The sequence below is a fragment of the Geotrypetes seraphini genome, chromosome 8 (assembly GCF_902459505.1).
Source record: "Geotrypetes seraphini chromosome 8, aGeoSer1.1, whole genome shotgun sequence".
NCBI lineage: Eukaryota > Metazoa > Chordata > Amphibia > Gymnophiona > Dermophiidae > Geotrypetes > Geotrypetes seraphini.
In genome coordinates, this window is record NC_047091.1 from 116,358,843 (window position 1) to 116,386,482 (window position 27,640).

Here is a 27,640-nt window from a genome sequence, read left to right on the forward strand (position 1 = left end):
GAACACACACTACAAACAAGGCAATCCAAAAATAAGAGCGTCATGTCATCAGAACAGTGGCTGCTCTATAACACAGGGCGGAAAATGGAACACACTGCTGGAATTAGTATAGTTAGAATCACCTTGTTAAGTTAGAGATGGTGATATGTATATTTAAAAGAGGGAGGCATACCACTATTGTTATACTCTTCTTTTGAAGTGCAAGTTGCCTTAGGTTTTGTGAACAAAGTGAGAGATGTTAAGTAAACAAAGCATTACACAAACAATTTGTTTAAGCATAGAGTTAAGCATAACCAACGATGCAATCAGCAAATTTAACCAACTTGCACTGTGAAATGCATGCACGCACACATAAAATTCACATAATAAATACTAAACAATTTACCTAAAACTTCAGCCTGTGATTTAGCCTTTAGTTTTAGTCCTGCTTTGTTCTCTGCAAGCCGCTGATACCGTTTCTGCAACTGGATTGGATAACCACTTTTCTCCAGCCAGCGTTTAAGATATGCCATGTACTCTCTTCCAAACAAAAAGCAATCGTCAAGATTTGGAAAGCCTGTGGGATTTGGAGCCATCTCTTGCAGGCCCACAGCTTCCAGTATTTTTTCTTGTCTGTAAGATGATGTTATGGAGAAAGTTTGGCCAAGAAGCACCAGGGACTTACGACACAGTGATACGCTTTTTTCTAGAGCATTGGACAATTCCACTGGACTGACAAGACCACCTGCTTTGACATCCACCTCGTATGCATTACAAGCCATTAGCAAAGGGATCACACTCTTCAGAAGGCGTTCCTGAATGTTCATCAGGTATTTGTCAAATGGCTTGATTATTTCAAAGAAACAGTTCTTGGTTTTTATAATGCCTTTATCAATGAGAAGGTTGAGAAACTCATTATCTAATTTGGGACTCTTTAACGCTGGGTGATTTAAATTCTGAACACAGAAGAAAATGTAATCACGATGCCCTTGTTTAAGGGCACATTTGAAGGAGGCTAGCATTTTGGCACAAGCCTCTGTTTCTGCTTGAAAGAGTGCATCACATTGCTCCATAAAAATATCATCATCTTTCATTGTGTCAAATCCAGCCCATTTGACAATCTGATTGCTAAATTTTGAGAAGACATCAGATTCATCCAACAAGAGGAATTGTGGCCCTTTCTGTGGCATTTTTTTAGGTATAGGTACAGGCTTTTTTGGCTTCCATGCTACAGCACCCCTTGTCAGCCCTGGTTTTACACCGCCATGTCCCCGTGGAGGCATCATCACTTTGACTTTAGCGTCTCGACCTCTGAATTTTGATGGTGGCACTGGATGTTCCAAGTAATCAGAATCATAATCTTGCAGGTCATCATACATTTCAGAAGAGCCAAACTCATCAAGTTCTAGGCGGTCAAAATCACCCTTTCGAGACCAGGAGGTATCACGAGACCGTGAGTGAACAAAGCCAAGATCCCGGTCCCGAGACCTTGGGTGCCCAACCCCTTCATAGTAATGCTCATCACTTCTAAAAGGGCTGCGAGTTCGTCTGCGCTCTGTCCATTTCCGATCATACTCTCTTGGGGCAAAAGAAGGTCCTGGGAAATCTTCTCTCAACTCATCCTTCCATTTTCTGCTGGCACCACGTGGGTGGCTCTCATATCTACCATCGTCTTCAAAATCTTCTTCGTATCTTTTCAACGGTGGTCGTGGAGCTGGCCTGGGTGGAGGCACTAATTTATTTAAAACAAAAACAGAAAGAAAAAAGGAAAATGTTATTTGAGGCTACAAGGGATTTACAGCATTTCCCCCAATCTGTTGCGATTGTTTGTCTTGTAGTGACTATCAAAAGTTGATAAACTGTATGAAACATTTAGAAATATATTTAATATGCCAGTACAATGTTCAGATCCCACATACATCAGGGCCAGTGAGGCTTGGTTGTGCATCAGAGGTGTGCAGGAATACAAGAAAGTTGTTCTACCATACCAGCTCCTGGTGGCATGTAAGCAGTGCTTTGAGTGTGCCCCTTCTCAGTTCTTGACACTATGAGAGTTCCCGGAACCACTTGGGCATTAGGGTTCTCCAGAAAAAACTAAAATTGGAGAAACTTTCCTAACTGAAGTTTCCCCCATGAATCTGTGTGCACTTGATCACAAAATATTTTTTGTGCAATTTTTTAGGCCCATTCTTGGGTCACTCAATGCCAATGAATATAAGCACCACCAAAATCTGTTTCCCCCCTCCTCCCCATTAAAATCAGCTATTTTTGCACTAAACAGGTGATAATGCTATCATTATTCTATGGATATAGATTACAAATCCCTTCAATCCATACAGAAATGTTCATTCCCTCAAGTCAACCTCAAAATATTCAACAGTCACACATCACTTCAGGAATATATTATCTTCAATTAACATATTATTATTTAGGACCTCAGCAGCACCACTCAGAGCTCAACAATTTTTCACTGCTCTAAGCTTTATGTGCTAGCCTCCTCATCAGTCCTTTAATAAACATTTTCAATTGAATGCATATATACTCTTAAATATCTTAAAGGCTTTCTGCAAATTATCTTTCAATGCTGTCCATTGGACAGGGGAAAATGTAACATGTTTCGCCACTAGGGCTTTCTTAAGGACATCCCTACTGCTGTTGATCGCACCATAATCCCTGGGCAATTGGCAGGAATAGGGATGTCCTTGAGAAAGCCCTAGTAGCGAAACATATGCTGGTCAATAGACAGCATTGAAAGGTAAGTAGAAGAAAGATTTTAAAATATTTAAGAACATATGTTACTTTATATATGCATTCAATTGAAAAGGACTGATGAGGAGGCTAACACATAAAGCTAGTGGAAAAAATTTTGAGCTCTGAGTGATGCCGCTGAAGTCTTAAATGATGTTAATTAAAGATATACTGTTTATTCCCAATGTGATGTGTAACTGCTGAATATAGATATAGATTAAACATGTAATCTATGTAAACCCAACATTAAGCATATGTGAAAGAATTTAGGTTTCTGCCAGGTAACTATGACCTGGATTGGCTAGTATTGTAACCAGGGCTAGATCAGTGTCTCCCAACTTCTTTTTCCGTCACTTATACTTGCCGCTGGTGTTGTACGTCTCCCAACTGCTTTCTTCCGTCACATTTACTCAGCACCGGCGCTGTATGTCTCCCTTCCACCTGCCATTGCTTATCTCCCGCCTTCCTCGTCTTCTCTCCCCAGCCCCCTCCCTCCATGAACAGCAGCAGCAGCTCACTGTGTGACCTTTGTTGGCCAGCCCGCCTCTGACGAAAGAGGAAGTTGCATCATCGGAGGAGCCAGTCTAGCAAAGGCCCTGAGGCTGCCTGATGGAATTGCTGGCTCAGCAGTATCTCTCCCTAGCAATAGCTCACTGCGTGCTTTTAACTTACCCAAGAAGCTGCCACTAGCGTTAGTTTAGCCACGGTTCAATCAGGCAGCCTCTGGGCCTTTGCTAGGCCAGACCACCTCCTACGAAAGAAGAAGTTGCATCATTGGAGGTGGTCCGGCCTAGCAAAGGCCCCGAGGCTACCTGATGGAACCGTGGCTAAACTAACACTAGTGGCAGCTGCGTGGGAAAGTTAAAAGCACGCTGTGAGCTGCCGCTAAGGAGGGGAGAGGGAAAGGGAAGGGAGTGGAAATGGGGGGAGGGAATGAAGGAAAATTGTTGCAGGATGAGTGAGATTGATGAGGAGAAATAGGGCATGGTGAGAGAACATGTGAGTGGCGTTGGGGAGAGATGGACTGGGGGTGGGAAGGAGGGAAGTCACACTTGAGGGAAGGCGTGAGAAGAAAGAGAAAGCAGGCAGGAGGCAGAAAGTGTTGGACTCATGGAGAGAGGAAGAGATGGACAGGGAGCATAATTATTATGGGGGTGGGGGCAGAGCTTGGGTGGGAGTATTCAGTTGATATTTGTTAGCCTTAGAGGGTACTTGACTTGAAGAAGTTAAGAAACACTGGGCTAGAGGGACCATTGGTCTGACCCAGTACAGTTCTAAACAGGGCTGTGGAGTCGGTAGATAAATCCTTCGACTCCGAAGTTTCTGGCACTCATGACTACGATTCCGAATGTTACACTTTTAGAAATACAACTATGCACTGGGTTTTATTCTTACATCAGAGAAGTACTTAACACATTGTTGGCGGGAAATGAGTAAACACGTTTTTCACATACTATCTAACACTAGAGAGCCGACAAAACTCAGTTTCTACAAATTAGTGCTGGGATGCGAAAAAAAGCATAAACAGCTATTCGGTGAATTAAAAATTATGCATTATCTATCGTTAGATATTAGGCGGTAAAGAGATACATGATGATTCGTGGAATTAGGGTTGGAAGGGAAATCAAAAATGTAAATAAAATAGCAGTAAATTCAGTTGTCTTTCCTTAAATTTCTTCAGTATAAGTTTTTTTTAAATTTTGAAATTAACCTTGAATGTTGTAATTGTGTATAACAAAATAATTTTAAAAATGTGTTCAAATTATAATAAAGAATTCAATATAAGAAAATAAACAAACTTTTATTAAAAAATAAGCAATGGTTCATAACTTACAGCTATTTTACATGAAATGTAATTTCCTGTGCAACATTTTAAAAATTTGCCCGCTTTTCGGTGTAATCGGCGAGAAATGCCCACAAACAATGTGTTAATTATGTCTATTGTTTGTGAAATGGGACATTTGAACTTGCTGTGTTTTTTTAATAATAACTTAAATTTATCAGGAGTCAGTACATTTTTATCGACTCCAACTCCAGGTACCAAAAAATATCTCTGACTCCTCGACTCCAACTCCATAGCCCTGGTTCTAAAGTCTCTACACACATATCCATCCCCACTAAATGCAGCTTAAGTAATGCCTTTCAATATCTGTTCTTTAATTACTCCTGAAAATGCTTACATCTGATGTCATTTAGTACAAGCCTCCAGGTCTTTTCCCTTAGTTTTGTCTTCCTTCTTTTCCTTAAGTCTCTTATCGTTAACTTATGATGGGAGCTTCAATCTGCCCAATTTCAGGGCGAAGTGATGAGGAGGAATGCATTAACTTCTGTCCTGTATCATTCTCATCCTAATATGGAAATATCCTCACTTAATAACAGACCATAGGTTTGATCTTGGCAAAAAGGGACTGCTTAAAATATGGCAACAATCTTTATCAGAATGTAACAATAATTAAGCCAATGAGATTTTTTTCTTTTTTTACCAGGCTGAGAAATGATTTTAAAAACACCCTTGCTTTTCCATAAGGCAAGTAAGTATTCAATCAATATGCACTTGTCATCAGCATTACTCCCCCTAATTACTTCTATAGGAGTGGCCTAGTGGTATAACTGCTGCCTCAGCACACAAATTGCAGTGGTGCTCCTTGCTCCTAGGTAAGTCAATTAATCCTCCATTAACCTGGGTACAAAATAAATACCTGTATATATGTAAACCAATTTGAATGTACAACCACAAAAAGGGGGTATACAAGTCCCATTCACTTACTAGCTGTACACATTATATGTAGGTATAGGCAGTCCCCGAGTTACAGCCACCCGATTTAAGTATGACTCGTACTTAAGAACACAGTTGCAGCTTCATTTGATTTCACTGAGCAGTATTTCCAGTGTTATAGACTCCTACACTTCTCCTGTAGCATGGCCACATTAAGAACAGTGTGTAGTTGTGCATGCTGTACCTTAGAGGGAACACTGGTAGGGACAGTTTGCCCTTTTGTCAGCTGGAAGCAGAGGTAAACAGCAAGAACCTTAAAATCTGAGTTACATACAAATCCGACTTAAGAACAGCTTTAAAAACATAACTTGTTCTTAATCAGGGGACTGCCTGTACTTTCTCTGTCTCTAGAGGGTTCACAATCTAAGTTTTTTGTATCTGAGGCAACGGAGGGTTAAATGACTTACCCAGGGTCTCAAGGAGCTGCAATGGGAATTGAACACAATTCCCCAGGATCTCAGGTCACTGCACCAACCATTAGGCTACTCCTCCACCTATCCATATCACTATTAAATACTGGGAATTTTAGACATACCTACATAACCTCTAACTTGTAAGATCTTGCTCCATCAGTTGGGTAGAGAAGCTTTTTAATCATTTTCTTTTGAGATGTGTAAACACAAATAGTATTACTATCATCATCTAGTGTTTGAATTGAAAGATGATCAAATTTTCATCTGGTAGAATAATCCAATGACAACACATTTATAAATCACAATAGCTGCTAAAGTAATTTTTGTTGTACAACTATTTGGAAGTGTTTCTCAGGTTGCTTTAGAAACAGAACGACCGCCACAATTTTTTTATCCAACTATTTTTTGTTGTTCCAGCTCAAGTAAACAGGACCTGCATTTACAACTAATTTTTATATTTCCCCCACCCTAGCCAAGTTCAACCACAGCGACAAGCCCTTGCCAGGGATGAAAAAACTGCACAGCTTGCATAACATGAATCATTAATGTGGACATCAGGTATCACTCTTGAACAACAGCCGAGGTTTTCTCCCCCAGTTACTGTTAGTTCGTAATTACACATACACCTATTTTGCATACCAGGGCCTGGAAGTATCCCCAAGTAAGCCTGCATTTTGCTTTCAGAAAACACTTCAAGATATTTTTGTACGTGACAATACAGGCATTTGCGTTTGTAAGCTCGGTACAACGCTGAACTCTCCTTGACTGTATTACCTTGCAACTGGAATTGCTCTATGGTTTCATCAATAGCGTCATCCCGATTCATACGATATTTTTTCATTTTTTCCTGCACCACTGCATCGAAGGTATCACGCGTGATTCTTCTAGCCGCTGCCATCTTTCTCATCTGTTATCAATAAGAACAGTGGTAAGTATATGAAGAGGAGATGCTTTTTTTTCTCCCTTTTAACAAAGAAAATAAGCATATTACCTGCGCCCCTCAAGCAAGAGCTTCTCTCGCTCTCGCTATCGTGTAAGCAAGCCACATATGGGCTTTTCTCTACGCTCCCTATACTAAATTAATTCCATGTTTTTCCTATAGCATACAATCTGCCACCACCCCCGCCTCTCACGCAGTCCTAGGTAACCGTACGTTAGCTACCATCACTCGCTAAGCTTTTGCTACCGAACGGCTTTTTACCCCTCTTAAGTATTTAGCCCACCTTTACCGTTTCGCTTCATCTCGTTCCACCAGCTGCCCACTATAAAAAAAAAAACAAAGGCCACGCGGTGCCGCGGCCTAGGCCTCATCTCTAGGCCTAGCCTAAGAGCGGGCCTCCCTTCTCTCTCTGGCTTCCCTTTCCCTCCTCTCTGTGCCTATCTCTCTACTCTTCAACTACCCATCTCTTTCCCGCAAACCTTCTCTACCACATTGCCCTCTCTTTTTTTTTCCCTGCGCCTCCTACCTACCATAACGCACCTACCTCAAACGCCCGCTAGACGAAAGAAAGAAAGCAAGCCAGAGCGGGACCGGAAGTGCAGAATTGACGTTACTTCCGGCAAGGGAGGCGAGCTTGGAAGGTGTAAAAGACAGAGTCCACGCGATGTACTGCGGAAGATAGATTTACGTGCTCAGGGCCGCTTAGCGAGTGGCGGCTGATTTGAAGGTCACGGTCCTCCCATTCTTACTGTCTTTCGATTCAGGTTTTGGGTTTTAAAAAATCGCTAGTAATGGCACGGTTGCTACAGCATTGATCGAATACTGTATGCTAGCTTTGGTTCACTTCCACTTGCCACCAGCAGGCCAGGTCTTCAAGACAACCCTAATGATTCAGAATTTGAGAGAAATTTGCGTGCAGTGGAAACAGTAGGAATGTAGATCTCTCTTATGAATGTTTATTTGGGATTTCCAGAAAACCTGGCCCGTCGGTAGTCCTCGAGAATTAAGAACTGAGAAATGAAGACCCTTTAGAAAAAATTATCTTTTTTTTACAGGTAGAGGGTGGGAATTATTTTGGTTCAACAAGGCCCCTTTAGCCGGGTTGGTATCTGCCATTGACAAAAGTTCAGATTAAGGAGAGTAGCAGAGGATGTCACCTTAGAAGACAGGGCGCTTATAAACGGGCCCCGGTGCTGCTTGGGTGTAATTTCCTTTTGCAATCTGCACTTACCGTTATACTGCTACTGCTGTTTGTGCTAGCTGAGTTTAAGGAAGGGCTTTGTAATTTGCTGTTTCTAGAAAGATGACTGTCAGTCTTGACTAGTGAATGGGTAATTATCCTACTAACAAAGATCTGTAGGAACCCAAATTTGCATATCTAGGCTACTCCCCCCTTACACTCTGGGCTGTTCCTGAACTCCTCAGTCTGTTATCTTACAGCAAGAGGTTGTAGGAGCTCTTTGTCAGCTAGGAAGCTCAGGGATTCCACCTTAGGAGCTCGTTCGCCCTGCTGGTTCATCCGCAGTGGGCTTGAGTAGCTCACCCCAGGTTTTGTCTGCAGCTCTGTGTCAATTTTTCCAGGATCGAGGCTGACTGCTCTTCTCCCTTCATGCTGCATGCAGGCTTTAGGGAGGGTCCAGCATCCTGTCCCACATAGGGGATTGGACTCCAGTCAGAAGATACAGGCTGTTTTATCACTCCCCAGGCTTTTCTGAGGCAGAATGTCTTCTCATACTCAAACACCGCAGCAACGGAAACACTAGTGCCTGCTTCACCGCAGGAACGGTAACAAATCTTCTCACCGCCCATGGGAGCGGTGAACATCTTTGTCCCCGCAGTAAAAAAAACTCCCCCCTATCTTTTACCGTGGCTCTCCTCTGAGTCTCGGCAGCTCATCCTCCTCTCGACTCCTCCCCCTGAAGTGCAACTTTGGAAGAGAAGGGCTACCAATTGGGTATCCACTATTCTTCTCCTCCCAAGCTGTGACATAAGCAAGAGGGGATCAATCGTCGCTGCCACACACATTTTTGAAAGCTATTTAGTGTGGGTTGTAGTTGCTGTGGACTGCAGTGGCGATTAGGAGTGGCAAGCAGGATGATTGTTGGAGATTCAGAGCCAGGTCACAGTTAGAGCTCGAGCCCGAAGTTGCTGCCTGCCTGGGTTGGAAACGGAGGTGAGCGGAGTCAGCATCATCTGAGATTGAGAGTCCCAAAGGTAAGACTTCCAATTGTAACCCTTACCCATCCCCCACATTTTCTCCATGCCTGCTCCACGTGACAAAAAATGACTGCGTTGGGTTGGTGGCCTGAACAGCCACAATCCCCCATCCCTGTACCTTGACTGGAACAAAGACCGGCAAAAGGAATGCTTATTCCCTCTTACCAGCAGGCTCACCGCTTCAAAATGGGGCCTTCCCAGTGCACCCTGGGATGCACTGAGAGGGGCCTAAGACCTAATTGGCCAAAGTATCCAAGGCCCTTCCTACTAAGGTCCTGATTGGCTAGATGTCTAAGGTCCTTCTCCTAGGAGCACATTTTGAGGGGTCATTTATAAAAGTGCATGTAGAGGTTGCCATTATCAGCAGCAATCCTTACATACTGCTTGCAGCCAGCCCTAGAGCTTGCACTTTGTTGCGTCCCACCCCTTCTGATGCAACTTCCTGTTTCTGGTAGGGCTGCAGGAAAAACGTTTTGAGGTTGAATGTTGGTTGCATGTATAAATTGCAACTACTGCTACTGCCTCTGCCTCTGACTATGACCTCTATAGGTAAAGACAAGTTTGAAAGGTTGCCTGGGGGGGTGAAGACATGCTGGACTGCAGGAGGGAGGGAGTGATGCTGTTACATTTAAAGTTCAATTGGGCAAACTCATTTACTTTATAGCACATAACAATAATCAACTACCAATAACAAACAAGTCATGGATTTATGCATATGCCTTTTTAACACTTTCAGGACCATAAGGATCGTAGGCCAATTTTTGTGGTTTTGACGACATTTTTATGGTAAAAAGGGCTTGCAGATGCCAAAAAATTGATTTTTTTTGTGAAATATCATTTTTTTTTTTTTTTAAATCAAACTTCTGGCTTATGGACAGTGTGGCAAGTGAATCTTCTCGTCAATCTGGCAACGACGCTAATGAATGAATGTCGGAACCAGTTTGTTTACATAAAGGCAGTATCATATGGAATCCGTACATATCAAATTTAGAACTGTAGACTATCCCAATCAAAATTTATAGGATTTTAAAGTTATGGGACAAATATGTCCCTTGGTCCTGAAAGGGTTAAGGGTTTAGGTGAGGTTGAGGCTTGTATAGTTGATGCTTGGTTGAGGTTTATTTAGTCATATTTAATGATCAGGGAGGGGTGGGGGAATTATTTAATGATTGAAGATTTGATGTTTGTTTTGTTCGTTTTATTGTCTATTTTTAATATATTTAAGGGTTCATTTTCAAAACAGAAACACATCCAAAAAATGGCACAAAGTAGCAGCCACTTTTTTTTTTTTTTTTCCAAAAACATCCAAATTACTATTTATGAAACTCAGTTTAAGCTATTTTTCTTTGCCGTTTATCTATCTGAAGGGGAAATGTTGGAGGCATGTTTTGGGCAGGACTAAAGCAAGCTTAAAATTTGGATGTTTTTCTGCGATAATGGAACACAAAAACATATAGGGCAAAAAATAGGATGTTTTTGGGCTAGACTTGTTTCAGTAATGACTAAGGGGTCTTTTTACTAAGGCATGGCACACTAGTGCGTCTTAGCATGCGCTAAATATTAGCGCACACTAAATGCTAATGCTTACTAACACATCCATTATATCACGCTCTAAGATGCACTAGCGTGCCTTAGTAAAAGGACCTGTAAGTGCCAAAAAGGTGTCCAAACTAACCAGATGACCACTGGAGGTATAAAGGCATGACCTTTCCCCTTAATTCCACGGTGGTAGTTGACCCCCTTAAATCTCCTTAAGAAGTGAAAGTAAAGAGTACATACCAGGCTCTATGACAACTGTAGATATAATGGCAGCAAGCAGGTCCCTGGAATAGCCTAGTGCAGTATATTGCAAACTGTGTGCCTCCGGAGATTTCTAGGGTGCCGCAACACGCGTCCACACCGGCTGCCTGCCTACAGGACGTGCCTCTCATGGCGAGAGGCACATCCTGTATGAAGTCAGCTGGCGCAGATTACTCTCCGCCTCGCCGGCATCTCTCCTCCTCTCCCCACACCTCCCGGATCCCTCCACCGATGAGTTGTGGTTAGATGGGCCTCTGCACCTCGTTCTTTTTTATCTTTCTTTTTCCTTCTTTCTCGTTCCCTCGTTCTTTTTTATCTTTCTTTTTCACACTTTCTCGTTCCCTCGTTCTTTTTTATCTTTCTTTTTCCTTCTTTCTCGTTCCCTCGTTCTTTTTCACACTTTCTCGTTCCCTCGTTCTTTTTTATCTTTCTTTTTCCTACTTTCTCGTTCCCTCGTTCTTTTTTATCTTTCTTTTTCACACTTTCTCATTCCCTCGTTCTTTTTTATCTTTCTTTTTCCTTCTTTCTCGTTCCCTCGTTCTTTTTTATCTTTCTTTTTCCTTCTTTCTCGTTCCCTCGTTCTTCCGGCCTTCAAGGCCCTCGTACCTTGAAGTACACCACTGGTAACATCTCTATCCTTAGAGTGCTCTCCTTTGACCACTACCCTGTCGCCTTCCACTCAACAAGTTCCTGACCCAATTTGTCACTTTTGGATCCAACCCATGGGCACTCAATTAATTTATTAGATGCCTCTTATACTTCAAATGTGTTAGTTTTGTCATGCCACTCTAACATGGTTACATGTCTAGAAGTTATCTATTAAGAAGTAAAAAAAAAAAAAAAAAATCTATACTAATGTTTCTTTCCTGGGATTAATATGGTAACAATCCTTTAGAAACCTGATAGAAAGTCTAGTGCTTAGAGGCAGGCAGGGAAACCAGGGAGGCTACCTATGCTCCTTGTTATTTTGGGCAAGTTACTTCAACTCTGTTGCCTTCGGTACAAACCTAGGGCTCCTTTTACAAAGCTGTTGTAACGCTTCCCATGTGGCAAATGTGACGCAGCCCATTCAGTTCCTATGGGCTGCCACATTAAGGCATTATATATTAAGCATTCTTTCCCCACAGAAAAAAGTTAGATCTTAAGTTTACCCTAATTATATGTAAACTACCATGAAGTACTACAACCTTCTCCATATTTATTAGAGAATGACAACACTATTATTTAATATCCATTGAAAATAGAGATTTTTCTTTCATTTTTACAAGACCGTGGCCTTCAGCAAATTGTATTATCAACCCACTGTATTGACCATACACTCGAACTTGTCATCATCCTGGAGACTTATATCATTGCAGTTAGTGATCTCCAAGTTACACTTGTCCCCTTTTCAGATCATTCTCTGATCTCCTCCAGCTGGCATTCAAAGGTGCTTCTTTAAACTCACTTTTGCATCTCTCACTGGAAATCTTGAAGTTTAAGACCTTTAAGTCCCACTGTAAACCATTACCAGAGGATCTTGTTTTTCTTCCCCTATCACTGAACTCAGGCACACCTATGGGATGCTATTCTCTACCCCACTCTGGTTGAGGCAACCCCTTTGTGCATCCGTTACTACTTGTAGATTATCCCAATCTTGATACCATTATAGTCTACGATTGTTAAAAAGCATCAATGACACACATGATGATGGTCTAATAACCTATTGGAACACTGCATAAGACTACTCTTTTGGCATGATAAACCATATTACTTCTTCCAGGCCTGACAACTTACAAAATCCTTCCTGATCCTTCCCCTTCACTCACTCTTTGCTGAACAATGCTAACAATTGCAGTAGCCTTCTTAGAGAAAATCATCAATTTATATGCCTCTCTTCCTAGCACCACTTCCTTTCATATACCTACTGACCTGCCCTCCCCTTTCCCATTTCATGCTCTTCCTCATTCTGCAGCAAGCTTTCCAACTTTAGACTCCTATCAAGTCTGAGTTTGTAGACAGCACAACGTTTTTCACTTCTTCTTCTTCAGTCACAGATCCTATATCTATCTTCATGCTTAAGCAGCTACTTCTACACCACATTGGGCCCACTAGTTCTAAAGAGAGTAGGTTCCTTTTAGACTGGAAAGAAACTATCGTTATCCCTCAACTCAAAAAATTCTAAAGTGAACCCTGAGGATCCTTCAAATTATCAACCTATTTCCAATCTTCTATTTATTTCAAAACTGTGGAAAAGACTGTGGCCTCTTAGTTATCGTCTTATCTCAACTGGACTAATGGGCTTCACCCTTGGTAGATACCCTTCTTGCCTTAGTCAATTAGGCCCTGATTCTACAAAGTGCGTCCCGATTTTAGGCAGCTGTAGGCGTCCTACAGCTGTCTAATCAGCCAATCGGGATTCACGTTTTTTAAAAAAATGCTCCCCAGGCAGGCCGCCTATATTGAAGGCGCCTCCGGGAGCCTAGGGAGGCCCGCAAGACGCCTAAGCTCGCCTAAGGGCCTTAGGTGAACCTAGGCAGCCCTACGCGTCTCCCTAGTAGAGGAAGAGACGCTTACAATGTAGGCCAACAAAATGCTGGTCTACATTGTAAGTAGACGCGGCTGCTATACTTATTGCGGCAAGGGATCTCTCTACCGCTATAAGTATAGCGGGCCGCTGCCGCCTGTCCGATCGCTGGCAGGAGGGTACCCAAACCCTCCTGCCAGAAGATGCCACCCCCGACACTACCGCGCTGGCAGGAGAGTGCCCAAACCCTCCTGCCAGAAGATGCCCCCCCCCCCGACAATATCGATCGCTGGCAGGAGGGTGCCCAATCCCTCCTGCCTGAAGACGCACCCCCCCCCCCCCCCCGCGCTAACAGCCCCCAAACCTCCACCCCACCAAACTAACCTTTTCTTTTGGCCAGATGGGTCTTGCCCGTCCAGCCGGCAGGCCCGCCTCGTTGAAATGAGGCGGGCCTGCCCCTTCCCGGCCCATCCCGCTGAAGCCTAAGGCCTGATTGGCCCAGGCTCTAGAAGCCTGGACTAATCAGGCCTTAGGCATAGCGGGTCCGCCCATCCCCACTAAGCTTGGGCCAATCAGGTCTTAGATTAAGTGGGGATGGGCGGACCCGCTATGCCTAAGGCCTGATTGGTCCAGGCTTCTAGAGCCTGGGCCAATTAGGCCTTAGCCTTCGGCGGGAAGGGGCGGGCCCGCCTCATTTCGACGAGGCGGGCCTGCCGGCTGGACGGGAAAGACCCGTCTGGCCAAAAGAAAAGGTTAGTTTGGTGGGGTGGAGGTTTGGGGGCTGTTAGCGCGGGGGGGAGGGTGCGTCTTCGGGCAGGAGGGATTGGGCACCCTCCTGCCAGCGATCAATATTGTTGGGGGGGGCATCTTCTGGCAGGAGGGGTCGGGGGGGGCGGTCGGTAGTGTCGGGGGGGGAGCATCTTTCGGCATGAGGTTTTGGGCACCCTCCTGCCTGCAATCGGACAGGGGGCCGCGGCCCGCTATACTTATAGCGGCAGAGAGATCCCTTGCCGCGATAAGTGTAGCGGGCCGTGTCTAATCTAACCCGATTCTCTAACCAGCGTCTGTAACATGGACGCCGGTTACAGAATCAGGGTTTAGTGTAGGCCCGATTCTGAATAGGACACCTCTCCCGGGCGTCCTATACAGAATCAGGGCCTTACTGTATATTCAGATAAGTCTCAATAGCAGCAAAGAAGTTCTGTAATTCTTCCTTGATCTCATGGCTAATGTTGACCAAGTTGACAAAAGCAAAAATTTATATCATCCTGTGAAAGTTACTTTATTATACAATATTCAATAATAATCTATTTATATGCAATGAGCTAAAGTTTGATGAATTACAGAACACATTTAGTCATATTTCTTTAACATCACACTCATACAGTACATCGGAGACAAGTCATATATAAAAACATAATAAGAGGGATATTTCGAAATGATGTCCAAATCCGATTTTGGACATTTTACAAACAAACAAAAAAAGGCCAAAAATACAGTGACAAACATGATCATTTTCAAACCAGAAAAGTATCTATTTTTTGACTCTAAAAATTGCCCTATTTTAGATGTTTTTGTGCTCAATGTGTTTTTCTTTAAGGGCCATTAAAAAAAAAAAAAAAATCCAATGGAAAATGCACAAATACAAGTCATTGGGATGTCTGGGACCAAGAAGTCTTACTAGACTGGCCACACAGATATCCCAACAGAGCAGTGGGGCAGCCTAGGGCCACTCGAGTGAACTTCACATTAAAGATCCCATTACACATCACATCATAACCCCCTTATATAGTGAGCCCTCCAGGAACAGCAAAAAATGTACTGTACTCAACTAAACACCATTACAATAGGCATTATGCCTGCAGGTATCACCTACCGTGTTTCCCCGAAAATAAGCCCTAGTGTGTTTTTTTGGACCCAAAATTAATATGACACTGTCTTATTTTCGGGAATGTCTTATTTTTTCATGTACAACAATCATCTCTCCCTTCCTCTCCTCCACCCTTTCTCCCCCCCCCATGTGCAGCATCATTCCTGCCCTTGTGCAGCAGAACCCCACCGACCCTCCCACCGCGAGACTGACATACCTCCGCTCCAAAGCCTCCTAAAGCAGTAGGGTTGTGGGTTGCTGAACCGACAAGTCTAATTTTTTCAGCATATCAGGCAGCACTAGTGTCAGGGATAGAGTCAGGGAGTGTTGGGGACATTCAGGGGAGGTGCTTCGGGGGTCGATCTTAACTAAGGCTTATTTTGGGGGTAGAACTTATATTAGGAGCATCTTTAAAAATCATGCTAAGGCTTATTTTCGGGATAGGTCTTATTTTCAAGGAAACAGAGTATATGTGGATTCAGTAGGTATTTTTGTGGTTTGGGGGGAGCTTGCATTTGTGGCATGCCAATTAGAGTTGATTTGGGCTTTGGTCCCTTTCTCTACAGTCCACTGCACCAACCACTAGGCCAGTGTCTCGCAAACTTTCCGGCTGGTAGCACACTAAACCAGTGCCCCGGCCAGAAGGCCTGTTCTTTAACATTTTTGTAAGCGATATTGCTGCAGGGCTTTTGGGTAAAATTTGCCTCTTTGAAGATGATACCAAAATCTGCAATAGAGTAGACACACCCCTGATGGTATGAATAACATGAGGGAAGACCTAGTGAAGCTTGAAGAACGGTCTGAAATTTGGCAGCTAAGATTTAATGCTACAAAATGCAAGCTCATGTGCAGTGTTCTCCCCAGAAATTGTTTTCAGGCGGGTGGCATGAAAAAGTAGCTGGGTGGGGCGGGGAAATTTGGTGTTGGGGCTCCTTTTACTAAGCTGCAATATTGTTTTTAGCGCGTGCAGAATTTCCGCGCTACACGGCTAGAACTAACGCCAGCTCAATGCTGGTGTTAGCGTCTAGTACGTGCGGCAATTCTGCGTGAGCTAAGCGCGTGGAAAAACCGCTATCGCAGCTTAGTAAAAGGAGCCCTAAATGTGTACTATTTGTGTTAGTTAATTATTATTGTTATTTTCCAATGCTCAATATGACTGCCTTTCTTAAGGTTTAACACTTGTTCCATAATATTTTTATTAAATTTAAGAAGTATCCAATTCTAGAAGTGAATAAAGCACAGTTACTTACCGTAACAGGTGTTATCCAGGGACAGCAGGCAGATATTCTTGACTGATGGGTGATGGCACCGACGGAGCCCCGGTACGGACAACTTTAGAGTGATTGCACTCTAAGAACTTAGAAAGTTCTAGCAGGCTGCACCGCGCACGCGCGAGTGCCTTCCCGCCCGACGGAGGTGCGCGGTCCCCAGTTAGGATAAGCCAGCTAAAAAGCCAACCCGGTGAGGTGGGTGGGACGCAAGAATATCTGCCTGCTGTCCCTGGATAACACCTGTTACGGTAAGTAACTGTGCTTTATCCCAGGACAAGCAGGCAGCATATTCTTGACTGAAGGGTGACCTCCAAGCTAACAAAAAGAGGGATGGAGGTAAGGTTGGCCATTAGGAAAATAAATGTTGAAAAACAGACTGGCCGAAGTGTCCATCCCGTCTGGAGAAAGCATCCAGACAATAGTGAGATATAAAAGTATGAACTGAGGACCAAGTAGCAGCCTTGCAGATTTCCTCAATAGGAGTGAAACGGAGGAAAGCTACAGATGCTGCCATAGCTCGAACTCTATGGGCCGTGACAGAACCTTCCAGTGTCAGTCCGATCTGAGCATAACAGAATGAAATGCACGCTGCCAGCCAATTAGACAACGTACGTTTAGAAACAGGACGTCCCAATTTATTCGGATCAAAGGACAGAAAGAGTTGGGGAGCTGATCTGTGGGGCTTAGTACGCTCTAAATAGTAAGCTAGAGCCCTCTTACAGTCCAAAGTATGTAGAGCCTGTTCTCCAGAATGAGAGTGATGTTTCGGAAAGAAGACAGGCAGAACAATGGATTGGTTGAGATGGAATTCAGAGACAACCTTCGGGAGAAACTTCGGGTGTACGCAGAACCACCTTGTCATGATGAAAGACCGTAAAAGGTGGATCTGCAACTAGTGCATATAGCTCACTGACCCTCCTGGCAGAGGTAAGAGCAATAAGGAAAAGTACTTTCCAAGTGAGAAACTTGAAAGGAGTGGTAGCCAAAGGTTCAAATGGAGGCTTCATTAAGGCGGAAAGAACCACATTGAGATCCCAGATTACAGGAGGGGCTTTAAGAGGTGGTTTCACATTGAAAAGACCCCGCATGAATCTGGACACCAAGGGTTGAGCCGAGAGAAGTTTTCCATGAACTGGCTTATGAAAAGCAGCAATAGCACTAAGGTGGACTCTGATGGAAGTAGACTTAAGGCCAGAGTCAGACAAAGAAAGTAGATAATCCAACAAAGTCTCCACAGCAAGGGAAGTGGGATCATGTTGATGAAGAAGACACCAGGAAGAAAATCGTGTCCACTTCTGATGGTAACATTGCAGAGTGGCCGGTTTCCTGGAGGCATCCAGAATGGAACGAATGGGCTGAGACAAAGAAGTATTATGAGAAGTCAGCCCGAGAGAAACCAAGCTGTCAGGTGCAGAGACGGAAGGTTGGGATGCAGAAGTGTCTCCTGATGTTGCGTAAGCAGAGAAGGAAACAGCGGAAGAAGAAAAGGCTCCCTGGCACTGAGTTGAAGTAGAAGGGAGAACCAATGTTGCCTGGGCCACCGTGGAGCAATCAGAATCATGGTGGCTCTTTCCCTCTTGAGCTTGAACAAGGTTCGCAACATGAGAGGCAGAGGAGGGAAAGCGTACAGGAACAGATTGGACCAATCGAGGAGAAATGCATCCGCTGCCAGACGGTGAGGAGAGTAGAGTCTGGAGCAGAATAGGGGCAGCTGGTGATTGTGAGGAGCTGCAAAGAGGTCTATCTGAGGAGTGCCCCACTGAGCGAAGATGGACTGTAGAGTTAAAGGATCGAGTGTCCACTCGTGAGGCTGAAGAATTCTGCTGAGCTTGTCTGCTAAAGAATTCTGTTCTCCCTGAATGTAGATAGCTTTTAGAAAAAGTTGGTGATCTGTGGCCCAAGCCAAATCTTCTGGGCTTCCTGGCACAAGAGGCGAGAGCCTGTCCCCCCCCCTGCTTGTTGATGTAGTACATCGCAACTTGATTGTCTGTGCACAGCAGGAGGACTTGAGGAAAGAGAAGATGTTGGAAGACCTTGAGGGCATAAAACATCGCTCTGAGTTCCAGGAAATTGATGTGATGCTTCATTTCCTGGGCTGTCCAAAGTCCTTGAGTTTGGAATTCGTTCAAATGAGCTCCCCAGGCATAAGGGGAGGCGTCGGTGGTGATGACAAGTTGATGAGGAGGTAGATGGAACAGAAGACCTCTGGAGAGATTTGAGGATATCAACCACCATTGTAGAGACTGACGAAGAGACGATGTCACAGATATGTGTCGTGAGCAGGGATCCGTCGCTTGGGACCACTGGGTAGCTAGGGTCCATTGAGGAGTGCGCAGGTGAAGACGTGCGAAGGGTGTGACATGAACTGTGGAGGCCATGTGACCCAAGAGTATCATCATATGCTTGGCAGAGATGGAACGTTGTGGAAGCACCTGCTGTCATAGAGACTGAAGAGTTTGAAGACGGTTGGACGGCAGGAACGCTCTCATGAGGACTGTGTCTAACACCGCTCCAATGAATTGAAGTCTCTGAGTGGGGATGAGATGAGATTTGGGTAGATTGATCTCGAACCCCAGAAGTTGGAGAAACAGGATGGTCTGGTTGGTGGCCAGGAGTACTGTCTGAGATGAATTGGCCTTTATCAACCAATCGTCCAGGTAAGGAAAGACCTGAAGGTGGTGAGAGCGTAAAAAGGCTGCCACCACAATCAGACATTTGGTGAACACTCTTGGAGAGGAGGCAAGGCCGAAGGGCAGCACCTTGTATTGGTAATCACAGTGATTGATCATGAAACGGAGGTACTGTCTGGAGGTCAGATTGACCGGTATGTGAGTGTATGCCTCTTTGAGATCGAGGGAGCATAGCCAGTCGTCTTGATTGAGAAGAGGGTAGAGAGTGGCTAAAGAAAGCATCTTGAATTTTTCTTTGACTAAGCATTTGTTGAGATCGCGAAGATCTAGAATTGGTCTGAGATCTCCTGTTTTTTTGGGGACTAAAAAGTAACGGGAGTAGAATCCCTGTCCCTTTTGATCTAGAGGAACTTCCTCTATGGCGTTCAAAAGGAGGAGGGATTGAACCTCCTGGAGAAGGAGGGAAGACTGAGGAGTGTTCGAAGCAGACTCTCTTGGTAGACTTTGGGCAGGCAGGGTCTGAAAGTTGAGAGAGTAGCCGTGGCGGATGATGTTGAGGACCCATTGGTCCGAAGTGATAACTTCCCACCGGCTGAGGAAAAAAATGAGACGGCCACCTATAGGTTGAGGTAGGTGGGTAGATGTTTGGACGCTGGCTATGCCCTGGAGAATCAAGTCAAAAGGGCTGCGTAGATTTTTGCTGTGGAGGTGGCTTCACAGGTTGCTGTTGCTGTGGCCTAGGAGTCTGTCGTTGTTGCTGACGTTGACGCCTAGGTTGCTGGGGAGCTGATGGCAATGGACAAGCCACATAACGGCGTTGATAGGCCGACTGCTGTCTGAAAGGTCGGGCCGGTGGAGCTTTCTTTTTCGTTTTGAGCAGAGTGTCCCAGCGAGTCTCATGGGCGGAGAGCTTTTGGGTGGTCGAGTCCATGGATTCCCCAAAGAGCTCATCCCCCAGGCATGGGGCATTAGCCAACCGATCTTGATGGTTGACATCAAGCTCGGATACTCTAAGCCAGGCAAGGCGGCGCATGGCCACAGACATGGCCGTGGCTCTAGTGGTAAGCTCAAACGTGTCATAAATTGATCTTACCATAAATTTACGGAGTTGGAAAAGAGAAGACGAGCAGTGGTGGAAAGCCTGTCGTTTCCGCTGAGGAAGGTACCTTTCAAAGGAAGCCATGGTGGTAAGGAGATGCTTGAGATAAAAAGAAAAGTGAAAAGCATAATTACCAGATCTATTAGCTAACATTGCATTCTGGTATAACCTCTTACCGAATTTGTCCATGGCTTTGCCCTCTCTGCCAGGAGGGACAGAAGCATATACACTGACTCCCGTGGACTTCTTAAGTGTAGATTCCACAAGCAGAGATTCATGTGGAAGCTGTGGCTTATCGAATCCAGGAATAGGGATTACTTTATATAATGAATCTAATTTACGGGGAGCTCCTGGGATGGTCAAAGGAGTCTCTAGATTCTTATAGAAAGTTTCCCTCAGGATGTCATGAAGAGGGAGTTTCAAAAATTCCTTTGGAGGCTGATCGAAGTCAAGGGCATCAAGGAAGGCCTTGGATTTTTTAGACTCAGCCTCCAAAGGAATGGAAAGAGATTCACACATCTCTTTCAGGAAGGAAGTGAAAGATGTAGAATCCTGTTTTGAGGATGGATCTGGAGCAGCAAGATCATCCTCATCCGAGGAACACTCACCCTCAAAAAGAAAAGGCTCTTCGGAGTCACCCCACAGATCAGGGTCCCTAATATGGGAGCTACGGTCTCGAGACTCCGGAGTAGAGGGTTCTAGGTGTCGGGATTTGCGTGCCGACTTACCCGACCTCATAGATACGGTACCGGGAGATGTTACCGACTGCAGCGGTGCCGAAGTCTGCACCGACTGATGCTGGGCTCTCGGTTCCGGTGCAAGAACTGGCATCGATATCGATGAGGCCGAGTGAACCGGTACCGAGACAGTGGATGCAGACAATAAAGGTTGCTCCACTGCCGGTACCGGCGGCTCAGACCGGACCGGGACCGGAAGGTTCGGTGCCAGTAGAGCAGGAAGGAGTTGTTGTAACTGCTCCTTGAGCTGCGTTTGTAGGACGGCTGCAATGCGCTCATCCAAAGAGGGCACCGGTACCGCCTTTTTCTTTTGCGGTACCTGCGGTGCTGCTCGACGCCCCGAAGATGAGGAGCCCGAGGTCGAGGGACTCACCTCGATAGGGGCGGAGCGCTTCCGCGGGCGCCTCACGGTCGGCAGGACTGGGCTCGCTGCAATTGAGACCGGAGGACGCTCCAGCGGGGAATGCTTCTTAGCCGGCTTACCTGGATGTTGTGACGCCGGCGCGGTATCGCGCGGTGTCGACGAAGTGGGTGCCGACTGTGATGGGGCCGATGCCGGTGTCGATGCCGCAGGATCGGACATATCGGCACCGAAGAGTAATCGCTGTTGTATCTGGCGATTTTTTAATGTACGTTTTTTTAACGTGGCACAGCGGGTGCAGGTGGAAGCCTGATGCTCAGGACCCAGGCACTGTAAGCACCAGTTGTGCGGGTCCGTGAGGGATATAGGCCGTGCACACCGCTGGCACTTTTTAAACCCTGGCTGGAGGGGCATGAAAGTGAAAACGGCTTCTGCCAAATCGAAGGCCGAGGCCTCGATGGTGGCAGTAGGCCCCGCCGGGGCAAAACCGAAATGAAGAAAAAAATAAAGAAATAAACTCTCGGTTTGTTTTTTTTTTAGAAAAAGAAAAGAAAGAAGGGAAAAAACTCCCAAAAAGGTTTCGCGAGCGGGAAGGCGTATAAGAAAAAATTTCAACAGCCGTTGAAAAATGCGACTTCTTAGCTCCGCGGAAACTAAGAAACTGGGGACCGCGCGCCTCTGTCAGGCGGGAAGGCACTCGCGCGTGCGCGGTGCGGCCTACTAGAACTTTCCAAGTTCTTAGAGTGCAATCACTCTAAAATTGTCCGTACCGGGGCTCCGTCGGTGCCGTCACCCATCAGTCAAGAATATGCTGCCTGCTTGTCCTGGGATAATTAGATATTTGCCCTCTTTCAAATGGTATAGAGCAGCATCTCTCAAACTTTTTTAACTCCAGCACACTAAACGGAGCAAATGTTTTTTGTGGCACACTAAATGCAGCAAATGTTTTTCATGGCTGGAAAAAATTTCTGGGGAGAACACTGTTGCCATTAGTTTTCAAGGTCCAATCATGTCAAAGAATGATGCTTATCTGGATAGTTGTATAATAAAAAGAATGGATAAGATAACATGAGAAGTGAAATCGTCATGAATCAGAGGGATACATACCCTGTAGGTCCTAAAAGCAGGCTTGGATTAAATATAAACTATGAAGGCAGTGGTGTACCTAGCATATGTGACACCCGAGGCCCATCATTTTTTTGACACCCCTCCCCCCATCTGTATGAAAAATATGTCTTTCGAACACACAGAACACGGAAAACACCTTTGCCTAGTATGGAATATGTAATCACAAACTAACCCCTCTCCCTTTTACAAAACTGTAATGTGGTTTTTAGCCATGGTGGTAGCAGCTCAGACTCTCATAGAATTCTGAGCAATTACCACCATGGCCATTGCTAAAAAAAAATGCTCTACAGTTTTGTAAAAGGGGGGATAAAATAGAAAAACGTAGACAAAGGTTAAATTGAACCACCAAGAAGCTGGACTCTGCATACAATGCAACACCACAGAAACAGCGATGCATCTCCCCTAAAGCAAAAAAATAAATAAATAGAATTTTTTTCTACATTGTCTTCTCTGGTTTCTGCTTTCCTCATAGTCTTGTCACTCTCTTCCTTTCATCCACTGTCTATCCTCTCTCTTCCCCTTCTATATGGCATCTTCTCTCCTTGTATTCCCCTTCCATCTCTCCCTTCACCCCTATTATTCTGGTATCCATCTTCTTCCCTTCCCTCCTCCAATGGTCTGGCATCTCTCTCCTCTTCTTCCCTTTCCTCTCCCACACCCCCATGGTCTGGCATTTCACTCTCTCCTCTCCCTTCTCCCCCACTTCCATCAGCATCTGCCCCCTTTCTTTCCCTCCAACCCAATTCCATCCAGTATCCTTCCTCCATATGTCTCTTTCTCTTTTCCTTGCACACCAATTCCATCAGCATCTGCCCCCTTTCTCTCCCTCCACCACCCTTCCATACCACCCTGACCCCCTTTTTCTCCCTCAACCACCCTTCTATGCTCCTCTCTCCCTCCAAACCAGCAAGGTCATATGATGACTGCTTCTGTTGCCTCTGCCTCTGGAAGTTGTAAGTGACGTTGGAGGGGGTGGGCCAGCAGACGCAGGGAGTTGTGGCAAGGTTCCACAATGACTGCAGCTGCAGGTCCACCCCTTCTGACGTCACTTACATCTTCCGGAGGCAGAGGCGGCAAATGCAGTCATCGCGGGACCTTCCTGCACTTCAGTGTGGCTGCCGACTCTGCTTTGGAATAAGTATGGCAGCCGCGCTGAGGTGCAGGTGCCATTTAGAGCAGCTTGGAAGGTTCTGCATCCAGCCGGCTGTGTATCCCCCTAGGGCTGGCACCCGGGGCGGTCTGCTACTGTTTAAGGGGACACAAAATATTAAAAGAATGGATAACTTGACCGATTTAGACATGTCATAAAATGTAATTCTAAACTCAAAAGACTCCAGATGAAAAGCAGACTATAGAAAGGAAACCAGAAAAGACCAAACCCATAGTACTAAGATTCAAATGCTAAAATCAGACATGTCCATTATGAAGAGACGTGTGGATCACCGCTAATTATAATGAGTGAGTCTTTAAAATATGAGACGGTAACGGATAGCCAGACCTGGTGGACGGAAGTGATAAATACTGGAGCCAAAACCAGAGCACCGTGATGAAACTTGAATGGAAATATGGATACCTATTTATATTTTTGAGTAAACTTGCGATGCAAACATGTCATAGAAAAGAATAAATAATGTGTAAACTAAAAACCAAGAACAACATATTATAACACAGAACTCAGAATTAATGAAATAACATGCTAAAAGAACTTAACCCCTCCTCCTAAAATAGGGCATATACATACTTAAAATGATGGCTGGTTACAAACAGTATGCCTAGACTATATAGACCTAAACAGGGTAAAAGTAAACGTGTGGGAAATGAACAGCTGATAATACAGTGTGTATCTTGAAAACATAAGCCGATAGTAGCTCAAAGACAAGCCGACCGGGTAGATGAAAAGTGAAACCTGGGAAAGATCTAAATTATTGTTCAAATGAGCTTCTATTAAAACCAAAGAATAAAACCACAGCACTCGGGAAAGTAAAAAAGGGAGAGTAAAATGGACTTACCGAAAAGGTCTCTGCACTGATGAGATAAACTCGTACGCAGAATAAATGTGAACACGCGACTGGGGCTATGATATTTGATCTGTTGAAAGAGGTGCAAAAAAAGTGTTGGCAGTGGATTGAATGCACACTGATAGGGGAGGGGCATCGGGCTGTTAAAAAAGGCTGCTTTAATAAATAAATGAAAATACTGGTGAAAAACTAAATAAAAAACCAAAACCATGATAAAATGCCGAACCTGACTGCAAGTGGTAGTGAAAGTAGCTTAAGGCACCTGTAGTACTGTTAGTGCCAGAGCTGCTTAGAATAAAGAACCGTGGTGTACATGAGGAGAAAAAAGAAAGAATGAGGTGATAAGATGTAAAGTGCTGGCCCCTCACTGCACCACTTGATAAACCTAAGGAGCGATGTTCTAGAGCAGGGGTGCCCACACTTTTTGGGCTTGCAAGCTACTTTTAAAATGACCAAGACAAAATAATCTACCAACAATAAAATTTTTAAAAAACACAAAGCACACTGTACGCATAGAAAATGTTAATTATCATTCCTATTCCGGGGTTTTTTCAAAGAGGTCAAAGCAGATGACTCTATGCACTGTCACCTCAGTAACAACCATACAAAAATAGACAAATATACCCCCTTCCTTTTTACTAAACCACGATAGCAGTTTTTAATGCAGGGAGCTGCGCTGAATGCCCAGCGCTGCTCTCGACGCTCATAGGCTCCCTGCGCTAAAAACCTCTATTGCGGTTTAGTAAAAGGGGACCATAGTGTAAAATATAGAGAGCAGATATAAATTCAGACACATTTTGATCACTAAATTTAAAATAAAATCATTTTTCCTACCTTGTTGTCTGGTGATTTCATGAGTCTCTGGTTGCACTTTCTTTTTCTGACTGTGCATCCAATCTTTCTTCCCTTCTTTCAGCCTGTATGCTTTCAGCCCGTATGTTTCCTCTCCTCCAGACCTCATTCCCTCCCCCAACTTTTTCTTCCTCTCTCCCTGCCCTTTCTTTCTTTCTCTCTCTCTTCATGCCCCCTTTCTTTTTTTCTGTTTCTCTTCTTTCCTTCTGTCTCCCTGCCTGCCCTCTTTCTTTCTTTCTCCCTGCCCTCCCCCAAGCCATTGCCGCTGCCATCGGGGAACAGGCCCCCAAGCTGCCGCCGCCGCCCCAAGCTCTCCCTGCTTCGGGCCGACCAGCCTTCCTCTCCCTGAAGTCAATTCTGCCATTGGAGAGGAAGTTCTGGCCCAGCCAGGCAGTGATTGGCTGGCCAGAACTTCCTCTCTGACGGCAGAATTGACGTCGGGGAGAGGAAGGCTGGTTGGCCCAAGATCGCGATTGACCTATTGGGAGAAATGCTGCCGGGTCCTGCCTTCGCAAAACAGAAAGTAAGCAGGACCCAGCAGCAAGAACAGTAAATTGTAAGCTTCACTGACCTGTCTCCCGTCTTAGCCCGTAGCGAACTTTTGCTCCGGGGCTCTAACGTGTGCGTGCCGGCTTCCCTTCTGTTCTCTTCCCCCCACCCTCGGATATAACTTCCGGTTTCAGAGGGAAGAGAAGGGAAGCCGGCACGCACACGTTAGAGCCCCGGAGCATAAGTTCGCTACGGGCTAAGATGTGAAATCTCCAAGTCGTTTTTTTTTTTTTTTAATGTTGAGCAGCGGTGACAGCAGCAGAATTCACGAGCGGATAATAGCCGGGCAGTCATCTAAATTAGCCGGGTGCTCCGCCCGGCTAAAAGGCCCTAGGGAGAACACTGCATGTGTTTGGTTTGCAAAGACCTGAGGGAACAGTACAGTTTAGGGGGTGTCCACAAAAGAGGAGCGGGACATGGATGTGATAGTATGTGATGACCTTAAGGTGATCAAACAAGTTGACAAGGCTAGAAGAATGCTAGGGTGCATAGGGAGAGATATAGCCAGTAGGAAAAAGAAAGTATTGATGCCCCTGTATCTCTGGTGAGACCTCATTTAGGATATGTGTACAATTCTGGAGACCGCAACTTCAAAAAGATATAAACAGGATGGAGTTGGTTCAGAGGAAGGCTACTAAAATGGTTGGTGGTCTTCGTCATAAGGCTTATGGGGATAGACTCAAAGATCCCAATATGTATACTTTGGAAGAAAGATGGGAGAGGGGAGATATGATAGAGATGTTTAAATACCTATCTGGCATAAATGTGCATGGGGTGAGTCTCTCATTTGAAAGGAAGCTCCAGAATGAGTGGGTATAGGATGAAGTTAAGAGGTGATAGGGCGCAGGAGTAATCTAAGGAAATATTTTCTTACAGAAAGGGTAATAGATGCGTGGAATAGTGTCCCAGTAGAGGTGGTGGAGACAAAGACTGTGTCTGAGTTCAAGAAAGCATGGGACAGGCATGTGGGATCCCTTAGGGAGAGGAGGAGATAGTGGATGCTGAAGATGGGCAGACTAGATGGGCCTTTATCTGCCATCATGTTTCTATGTTTTCCAAGTACAGAATGCACTTCATAGAATGCAGCAGACTTCTGTGGGCAATCAATTTGGGTGTTGACAATGTTTTATACCGTATTTTGAGTTTTGATCATGATTTACAGTTGTAATTATGTTTTAGGATAAATACAGTACCCCTTTGTCCTGGTTTGGAAAAGGCTCTGGATTATTGTTCACTGGGATGGAAACACTTTTGAAAACTGTTAAGAGCCAGGAAAATTGTCATTTTTATTATTACTTTTTTAACTTTTTTGTTGTTGCTTTGTTTTTTTTCTACTCTATCCCCTCATGTTTCAATTGTCTTCTTGAATATGGCCATGCAGTGACAATTTCTTGGCTCAGCTCTGGTTGTCCAACCTTGGCTGCAGAAGGGGTTCTTTGTTCTCTGACTTTACTGCAATGGTGGCTCCCAGGACCTGGATGCAGCTTCTTGGTTCTGGGTGGTGGTGCTGATTTGTGAGTGAGTAGTCACATGGCTCACAGAAATTTTCCATCCCTGATTCTCAACTCTCTTCTCATGCTAGGTGAAAGACCATCCCTCTCAAAAAGCAGTCATGGTTTCCAGACAGATCACTCAAGATACATTTGATGCTGTGGTACGGGAAAATATTACAGAATTTGAGATGGATCCAGAAGAGGCTCTGAGTGAGGCTGTTCAGCAATTTGAATCTCAAGGTAACTGAAATCA

General features: G+C 44.8%; 2 protein-coding genes across 5 annotated transcripts in view; one reads left to right on the plus strand and one right to left on the minus strand.

Moving 5' to 3' along the window:
- Positions 1–7,551, minus strand: part of LOC117364740 (SURP and G-patch domain-containing protein 2-like) — a 140,755-nt gene extending 133,204 nt beyond the window's left edge. The window contains exons 1-3 of one of the 2 annotated variants that reach the window (XM_033954290.1): positions 7,401–7,551; positions 6,691–6,823; positions 386–1,711 (exon numbers count right to left, since the gene is read on the minus strand). In XM_033954290.1, the coding sequence (XP_033810181.1) occupies positions 386–1,711; positions 6,691–6,823 (1,459 nt within the window). In that variant the 5' untranslated portion in view covers positions 7,401–7,551. Of the gene's footprint in view, positions 1–385; positions 1,712–6,690; positions 6,824–7,400 lie in introns of those variants that run through there. The other variant, XM_033954289.1, reaches the window with a different exon arrangement.
- ARMC6 (armadillo repeat containing 6) overlaps positions 7,424–27,640 on the plus strand; it is a 71,736-nt gene continuing 51,519 nt past the window's right edge. For 2 of the 3 annotated variants that reach the window (XM_033954291.1, XM_033954293.1), the window contains exons 1-2: positions 7,590–9,070; positions 27,477–27,627. In XM_033954291.1, the coding sequence (XP_033810182.1) occupies positions 27,507–27,627 (121 nt within the window). In that variant the 5' untranslated portion in view covers positions 7,590–9,070; positions 27,477–27,506. The other variant, XM_033954292.1, reaches the window with a different exon arrangement.